At 46.5% G+C, this 9,220-nt stretch overlaps 1 protein-coding gene across 1 annotated transcript; it reads left to right on the top strand.

The window, feature by feature from the left end:
* The first annotated feature begins 432 nt into the window (after nucleotides 1–432).
* On the top strand, nucleotides 433–3,897 carry LOC134007692 (gap junction alpha-3 protein-like). The gene is made up of 3 exons (XM_062447318.1): nucleotides 433–497; nucleotides 986–1,071; nucleotides 1,308–3,897. The coding sequence occupies exons 2-3, from the start codon at nucleotides 1,003–1,005 to the stop codon at nucleotides 2,799–2,801; spliced, it is 1,563 nt and encodes a 520-aa protein (XP_062303302.1). The 5' UTR covers nucleotides 433–497; nucleotides 986–1,002; the 3' UTR covers nucleotides 2,802–3,897.
* The last annotated feature ends 5,323 nt before the right edge of the window (nucleotides 3,898–9,220 follow it).

Genomic DNA, 9,220 nt, shown 5'->3' with positions numbered 1-9,220 from the left:
CATCTTCAGATAGACAGGCCAATGGAGAGATTGACATCCATCTATGCATTGCTGAACAGAACAGTATCCATTATGACTTTCAGTCAGGTCCATGGCCTCCTGTCTAATTGAAATGTAGACACATTATGTAAAACTAAACATGTCTGAAAAGTCAACATTTACTGTTTACATTTTTGTAATGAAGAATTGAACATGAACAACGAATCCCATCATCTATACTTTTACTGTAGGTGAAGTGTGTGTTAAATGAAAAATAAATCAATATATTGTATTGAACAACCAATATATTGCTTATATACTGTTAAAATAAGTAGTATTACTTAAGATAGGGTTAGAAAAATTAAGCATATAATATCTGTATATTTGTTTGTAAATATATTTAATATGTAGGTTTTATTAATGACTTTATTAATGACAGTTTTTTTCTATTTCCAGATATTGTTTTTCTTTTGAGCTCTGGTCGATGGATTTATCACAAAAAATACAACAACATTTTAGTAAGTCTACCTGCTCTTCTGGGGTTCATCAGGGGGGCAGGGGGCAGGGGGAGACATGTTGCCTTCAGGTCCAGAGCTGATCATGACACACAGACTACCCAGCTTCAAACAGCGGTATGCTTTATATGCAAAGATGTTTTTGTGATATTTTACCTTAACATTCTAGGTTTAAGGGGGTAATTGTCTCCTGTAGTCTCTTCTCTTTAGTCAGTTCTACAGTCTCTCCTACAGTCTATCCTCTTTAGTCTCTCTGCTGTAGTCTCTCTTCTATAGTTTCTCTTTCCCCTCTTCATGTCTGACTGGTCAGCTTTCTCACTATGCTGGGGGCTCACTTCTACCCCCCTGGTCTCCCCCCTCCCCTCTCTCTCTCTCTCTCTCTCTCTCTCTCTCTCTTTCTCTTTTTTCCTGCTGCCAAATCTCCCCTTCATCCTCGTTCCATGAGGCACTGCCCCTTGCTTTTCACCCCAGGCTGTGCCTTCTCTTCTCAGGCTAGAAATTGTGTAACATGGGGGACTGGAGTTTTCTGGGGCGGCTACTGGAGAATGCTCAGGAACACTCCACTGTGATCGGCAAGGTGATTAACCAAACATCTGATGGTGGATCTTTATGATTGTTCTATACATACTAGACAGCCACAACAAAATTAGCTATAAAAAGATTAGACTAAAATCTAAACAGTTTTGTCTGCAACATCAATTGAAGTTGTCAGATACCGCAGGCTGCAGCCTAACTTGGTCTCATTAAGATGTTTCCAAGCTCTGTCTTGAATCTTTAAACCCAACTCCAAACCCACCCACCTGTTCCTCCCAGGTGTGGCTCACAGTGCTCTTCATCTTCCGGATCCTGGTGCTTGGCACGGCTGCAGAGGAGGTCTGGGGCGACGAGCAGTCGGACTTCACTTGCAACACCCAACAGCCGGGCTGCCAGAACGTGTGCTACGACGAGGCCTTCCCCATCTCTCACATCCGCTTCTGGGTGCTGCAGATCATCTTTGTGTCCACTCCCACGCTCATCTACCTGGGCCATGTCCTGCACATTGTCCGTATGGAGGAAAAACGCAGAGAGAAGGAGGAGGAGCTGCGCAAGGCCAGCCAGCACCAGGACGAGCGCGACCCACATTACGGCAGCAGAGCAGGGGAAGGGAGCCGAGGGAAAAAAGAGAAGCCCCCGATCAGAGACGAACATGGTAAAATCCGCATTCGGGGAGCTCTGCTGCGAACATACGTATTCAACATCATCTTCAAGACGCTGTTTGAGGTGGGCTTCATCCTGGGACAGTACTTCCTGTATGGCTTCCAGCTCAGACCACTGTATAAGTGTGGCCGCTGGCCTTGCCCCAACACGGTGGACTGCTTCATCTCCCGCCCCACGGAGAAGACCATCTTCATCATCTTCATGCTGGCAGTGGCCTGTGTCTCTCTGCTACTCAACCTTCTGGAGATCTACCACCTGGGATGGAAGAAGGTAAAGCAAGGGGTCACCAACGAGTTAGCGCCAGACCGAGAGTCTCTTGCTCTGGCCACAGAAGAGGGGGCGAAGTCAGAGACCATCCCAGAAAGGATCTCTCCCCCGGCACTGAACTGCCTGCCAGCATACCCGGGGAGTGTGAGTGTGTTGGGGCAGGAGGGGTTTTTGTCCTCTGAGCAGGCCGCCACCCTGGCCCCTCTCTCCCCCACCCTGGCCTCTCTTTCCCCCACCCTGGCCTCTCTCTCCCCCACCCTGGCCTCTCTCTCCCCCACCCTGGCCTCTCTCTCCCCCACCCTGGCCTCTCTCTCCCCCACCCTGGCCTCTCTCTCCCCCACCCTGGCCTCTCTCTCCCCCACCCTGGCCTCTCTCTCCCCTCCACTGGTTGAAGCCGAGCTCAAGATGGACGACTTCCAGCACCAAGACTTGCTCGAGGCACCGCCCACATGCTTCTATGGTAGGGAGCATAGCAGCCAACAGCAGCTGGAGGAGAACTGGCACAACATGGAACTGCAGACTCTGGCCTACCCTCCTCCTCCATCCCCCCCTTCCTCATACTCCTCCCACTTCTCCTCCTACCCTGACCAGGAGCAGCCGCCCTTTCACCAGGTGGCCCTCCCACCCCACTCCTCTCCTCTCGGACAAAGGAACCCACAGGAAGAGGAAGACGGGAGAGAGGATTTGGAGGTTCCTCTGCCACTGTCGCACACTGATGATGTCATGGTTACCAGGGTGGAGATGCACGAGCCCCCCATCACTATAGCGACAGACGTCCGGAGGCTGAGCCGGGCAAGCAAGACCAGTAGCATACGAGCCCGGCCCGACGACCTTGCGGTGTAACTTCACACACACACTTACACACACATACACACACTTACACACACATACACATACATACACACACTGCCTGTCTTGGCCAGGTCTCCCTTGAAAAATAGATTTTTAATCTCAATGGGACCTTTCCTGGTTAAATAAACATATATACACACACACTTACACACACATTTACACACACTTACACAGACACACACTTACACACATACACTGTAGCCACCCAGGGGACTTGAAGGCCTGATTCACAATGAAATAGGACTCAGAGACATTTGGGGTAAACATAAATTGTCCTTTAATAACGGATGTCAGGGTAAGGGTAGTGGGACAAACTTTAAATCAGGATTCTTCCTGTCCGGGGTCTGTTGGCCTTCATGGGGTGTGGTCCTGTGGGGGTTAAAAGCAGAGTGTGAGGTCAGTCTTTTCCAGCCAGTCTCTTTGCTGAATAACGCTCCTTCAGGTTTGTCCCTCTGGTCTTTTGTTCCTCCATGCGGCCTCGGGCTGGCTCCCTTTATGCCCTCCCCTGATCACCTGATGGGCTGCAGGTGTGACCGACTGCAGGTGTGACCAGTGGCTGCAGCATTTCAACAGGCAGATAGACTCCTTCTGTCACCTCCCCTAATCTAAGCCTATGGACCCCCCCTCTGTGCCGGATTGGCTGGTCTGTTTTCCCTGGTTTGCTACAACACTCTCTCACACACACACACCATCCTGCACACATACACATGCACACAGTCACACACACACTGGACACGCACCCTGATGCCCCCGGGCTCTGTTCTTGATATGTTTATATCATATGAAGAGGAGAGGGTGGGAATAGCTGGAGTTAGATGCTCCAAACAAGATAATTATGTGGATATGCAATTGATGTGTGGAGGCATTGGTGGCAACATCTGTTGGAGAGCACACACACCCGTATTTATCATTTGCAAAACAAACGCAATGATGAATGGGATAGATATGCTGGACTAGGGTTAGGATTAGACATTCTGGACTAACTGATTTGGGACGTTAACAAACTATTTTGTCCTGCATCTACTTTTATTCTAACTCTTTCTTAGTTTTTTGGTTGAGATACATCCGGAGAGAGGTTTGCACTCATGCTGTGTCTGCATCTGCCCCTGAAAGGGTAGGCTGCTGAGCTGGGTCCATCCTGTGGCCCTTCTGCCTGTTAACCTCAATGAAGAGAGGGACGCACAGATGTGATGGTGGAATGGAGGGAGCGAGGGAGGAGGGGGGGAGGAGGGAGTGAGAAGGGAGCAAGGAGGGGGGGAGAGAGGAGAGGGGAGGAAGAGTGGAGCGAGGGAGGAGGGGGGGAGGGAGGAGGGAGGGAGGAGGGAGGGAGCGAGGGAGGGAGGTGAAGGAGGGAGCGAGGGAGGGAGGGGGAGGAGGGAGCGAGGGAGGGAGCGAGGGAGGGAGGGGGAGGAGGGAGCGAGGGAGGGAGGGAGGGGGAGCGAGGAAGGGAGGGAGCGAGCGAGGGAGGGAGGGAGGGAGGGAGGGAGGGGGAGGAGGGAGCGAGGGAGGAGGGATAGGATAGCTCTCACGTGACTACCGTTGCAATCCCAACCTGAGGCTTGGTCTTTAGGCTTTGTGTGTGTGTGTGTGTTTGCGTGTGGGCTAGAGATATTAGAGTCTTCTTGTTTCAATGTTACAAAACAATTATGCAGTTACATCAGGGTACATATTATATATATGTAAATATAATACATAAGTACATATACTGTATACAGTATTATAGAACTCATACCCCATACCCATATTTGTATTTGCAGTGTGTACCAGAAGTGTGTGTCCTTCTTCAGATTTAAAAGCCTTGCTTCTCTGGGTGGGGTCAGGGTTATATCTAAGGTTCTGGCTTTGGGTTCAATCTCTTGTTGTCTGGGTGGGGTCAGGGTTATATCTAAGGTTCTGGCTTTGGGTTCAATCTCTTGTTGTCTGGGTGGGGTCAGGGTTATATCTAAGGTTCTGGCTTTGGGTTCAATCTCTTGTTGTCTGGGTGGGGTCAGGGTTATATCTAAGGTTCTGGCTTTGGGTTCAATCTCTTGTTGTCTAGGTTGGTTAGGGTTAGATCTAAGGTTCTGGGTTAGGGTTAAATCTCTTGTTGTCTGGATTGGTTAGGGTTAGATCTAAGGTTCTGGGTTAGTTTCAGTACAGTTTGTAGAGGGTTAGGGATCTTTACAATTGCTAGAAGGTAGATAAGCAGGTTGGTCAACAGTAGGATTAAGGTAATTACATTGCTTTAATTGTTACTGAATCATAACATCAAAACTCTGTAGAAATGTACATTTCCGTGTCAATTTTAAATCCTGCCAGTTAAACAAGAAAAAATTAGAAAATGGCTTCTTTAAATGCAGTAGCTTTCTTTCTTTTAGACAGTCAACTGACTTGCTTTCTCCACACCCATACTGTTACTGCCGTCAGGACAGAAATCATAGCAAGCGAGTAATGTTTTAGACAAATCACTTTTGCAATTTGTCACTTTTTATTTTTGAATAAGGGTCACATGTGTAGCTGTAAAGGGTTAGCTAACAGTTAGCTGACACAACAGACAACTTGACACTTGACATTGTTATGACTAAATCTGTAATGTTCTCACATCTGTCCCATTACCAACCACTGCAAGTATGGAAAAATAGAAAGCAGGGGCACTTACATTCTGGCACTTAAGGAACAAAAACGTGAGTCTAATAAGAATTTTAGGCGGTTCTCACTTCTCCTTTGCTCCTGTCCTCCTCTTCCCTCTCTCTTTCCCCCCACCCCCCATCTCTCTCTCACCCTCTGCCCCCCATCTCCCTCTTCCCCCATCTCTGTCTCTTGCCCACCCCCCCATCTCCCCCCCATTTCTCTCTCTTTCCTCCCATCTCTCTCTCTCCCCCCATCCCTCTTGCCCCCCATCTCTCTCTTTCATGCTTGCTCCCTGATACAGGGGTAAACACTGTGGGTGTAGTGAACTAAACACAGACTGTGAATGTGCTCCACTGTGTTAGTTGTTTAATGCTTCACGTCTGAAATATGTCCAGTCGCCACACACAGAATTCAAGTGCCTCAAAAAGTCTTCATGTATCATGGAGCACCCAGAGATGTCTTCGTGTATCATGGGTACCCAGAGATGTCTTCGTGTATCATGGGTACCCAGAGATGTCTTTGTGTATCATGGGTACCCAGAGATGTCTTTGTGTATCATGGGTACCCAGAGTTGTCTTCGTGTATCATGGGTACCCAGAGATGCTGTGTTTCCTTCGTGCCCACCAGCCATGATTTCAGCCTCCATGTTCAAACATGAAATAACCCAAAGCCAGGTCACCCAAAGAGAGAAACTGAAATGGCAATCAATTTATAACTTGGTCTAACTTTGAGTTGTTGAAACTGGTTATGAAACTGTTAGCTTAGAATTTCTGCTACCTTGTCGTTTCAGATGTTGAAAGTTTACATTTTTAGTATTTATATGAAGATTTGCACAGTTAGACAGAATGCTGTTCTAAGACAATTTTAGAGCGATAGGAAAGAACAACAAATAAGGGCATTACAGAGAAAAGATCAAAATTAGATTTAGAAAAAATATTGCTTGTTGTTGACTTTGTGTCTAATGCAACTGAAAGATGTTTGGCTATTTTAAAGATACACAGTGGATGTGTTTCAGCCCTGTGCCACACTTGGATAATTAACATTTTTATTAAACTTGTTAAATCCCCACAGGGGTTTTCTGTGATTTGATTGGCCACTGAGGCAGGGCATGTAGACATGCTCAGAGCAGATCTGCCATTGTGAAGTTTCTGTTTATGAAGAGAAGTGCCTTGTGTCTGAATCTTTGTAAGAACATGTTGATGTAAATGTTAATTTACCTCAAATGTTTACAAAACTGTTACTGAATAAACTTTTTGTACCATATATATTCTTCTCCCAGTGGTTTTGTTCCCATGCCAGTGCACTTTAGATCCTACCGTTGTTAGCAGGAAATATGGAAAGGAATAGGAGACAGAAGCAAAGAGATAGAAAACATAGAAAAGTCCTAAGTCATTTGGGTTGGGAGAGGGGTAGTTTACAGGGAAAGGGGTAGGAGAGGGGTCGTTTACAGGGAGGGGCAGTTTACAGGGAAGGGGTAGGAGAGGGGCAGTTTACAGGGAAAGGGGTAGGAGAGGGGTCGTTTACAGGCAAGGGGTAGGAGAGGGGCAGTTTACAGGGAAGGGGTAGGAGAGGGGTCGTTTACAGGGAAGGGGTAGGAGAGGGGCAGTTTACAGGGAAGGGGTAGGAGAGGGGCAGTTTACAGGGAAGGGGTAGGAGAGGGGTCGTTTACAGGGAAGGGGTAGGAGAGGGGTCGTTTACAGGGAAGGGGTAGGAGAGGGGCAGTTTACAGGGAAGGGGTAGGAGAGGGGCAGTTTACAGGGAAGGGGTAGGAGAGGGGTCGTTTACAGGGAAGTTGTAGGAGAGCGGCAGTTTACAGGGAAGGGTTGGAAAAAGATTTTTACCTTCAGAGTATTTAAAAATGCATGTTTATGTTCATACCGCATGTTCAAGGTACCCTGACAGGCACACAAAGCCTGGCTTTTCCAACACCAGAGAGGAGAAAAGTAGCATTGGCTTGTTCACCACAAACTCATGTCCTGAGTTCTTCTCCCCGTTTCTTTATCTCTTTCATTCTCCATGTTATTTTGTCATGGCTACATTAGTTCACATCATGTGATGAACATAGCTGTAGGGCAGGGTTAGGGCTAATTGCTGGCTCTGGGTAGGGTTAGGGCTAATTGCTGGCTCTAGGGTAGGGTTAGGGCTAATTGCTGGCTCTAGGGTAGGGTTAGGGCTAATTGCTGGCTCTGGGTAGGGTTAGGGCTAATTGCTGGCTCTGGGTAGGGTTAGGGCTAATTGCTGGCTCTGGGTAGGGTTAGGGCTAATTGCTGGCTCTGGGTAGGGTTAGGGCTAATTGCTGGCTCTGGGTAGGGTTAGGGCTAATTGCTGGCTCTGGGTAGGGTTAGGGCTAATTGCTGGCTGGTGTTGGGCCCTCCATAGGCTCAGGCTGTCCCTTCTCTGCTGAGTCCAGCACTTCCTTTATACCACTGAATGAACAGGGGATCGAGTCCTAAAAAAAATGCCATTGGGGTGATTAGGTCCCCCCTTCTCTCTCTGTACACACACACAACTCGTGTCTGTGCGTGAATGGTCATTTGCCTAGCTGTATGAAAAGGTTTGTGTCTGTGTGGGGGTGTATATACAATTACTTACTGTACAAACCTGGATGTGTATGTGTGTCACACCAAAACTGGGTGTATGACTAGCACTGGGTCTAGGTCTAAAATTGGGACTACGATTGGGTCTAGAACTGCAACATTATAGATTAAACGTTATAAATTAAACTTCACCATATAATGCAGAACAATAACCGAAAGCAGTAATCACTGGAAAAAACAGCAGAACGGACTGGATTGACTTCAAAGCATGACTATAATCTGAAGATCAAAGAAATTGTCCCATGTAAATAAATAGCTTAGTCTGAGATCTGGTCCAGGAGTGCTTGTATGTGTGAGTCGCTGTGTGTTTCTGTTTGATGACCTCTGACCCTGATGTCCTTTATGTCATCACAATGGGAAAAAATGTGTCTACAGTACCCTTTTGTTGTGACATGAAGCCCTCTGGTCACATGGCCTGCCTCAGACCACAGCACACAGAGCTAGCCTTGGTCCTCATCCAGGATGGAATTAAACTGTATATCAGGTTTATGATATGTATGTTGCTCCAAGGATTGTGTTTACATTTACATTTATGCATGTAGCAGATGCTTTTATCCAAAGCGACTTCCAAGAGAGAGCTTTACAAAAGAGCATAGATCACTGATCATAACAACGAGATAGCCCCAAACATTGCGAGCAGCCAAAACATGAAGCATCAGAATCAGAATCAGAATCAGAATTCGGTTTATTCGCCATGTATGTTATACAAACACAGAATTTACTGTGGCAGGGAGGTGCAAAACACTAAACATATACAGATCTTAAATTAAGTAAAAGTACAAAAGTTTAACAATTTCTAAGAACTAAACAATCTAAGAATACAACAATTTAAATATAAAATAAAATATATATAAAAATAAGAATAAGCGATATGGTGGAAAACCAAATAAGTGCCAAAGGGAAGAACCATAAGAGCATGCAGTTAAACAAGTTACAATTGAACAACATGAAACTCCCCACAAGAGTGCAAGAGTGTACCTGTAGAAAAAACAATCAACAGTAAAATATTTCACATTGTGTTTGAGAGGATTTATACAGCAAGGAACCTCTCTATGAGTACAACCACAAAAGCAATATAATTTACAGCTAGTGTGAGAGGTATATTATCACTAATCTGATTGTCATTGACTCAAGTCCAGTTGTCATCACTGTGCTCTTTATTCCAATGTTTTCTCTGTAATAATGCCAGGAAGCTCTGTCTGT

This window comes from Osmerus eperlanus, chromosome 21, assembly GCF_963692335.1.
Source record: "Osmerus eperlanus chromosome 21, fOsmEpe2.1, whole genome shotgun sequence".
NCBI classification, from domain to species: Eukaryota; Metazoa; Chordata; class Actinopteri; order Osmeriformes; family Osmeridae; genus Osmerus; species Osmerus eperlanus.
Note: the sequence above shows the minus strand (reverse complement) of the source record. Positions and strands in the feature narration are given on the sequence as shown.

Bases quoted from the DNA above. Each gene is read 5' to 3' on its own strand.
- LOC134007692 (XM_062447318.1), top strand. From the start codon at position 1,003: ATGGGGGACTGGAGTTTTCTGGGGCGGCTACTGGAGAATGCTCAGGAA. The intron at 1,072-1,307 runs GTGATTAACCAA...TGTTCCTCCCAG, and splicing joins ACTCCACTGTGATCGGCAAG to GTGTGGCTCACAGTGCTCTT.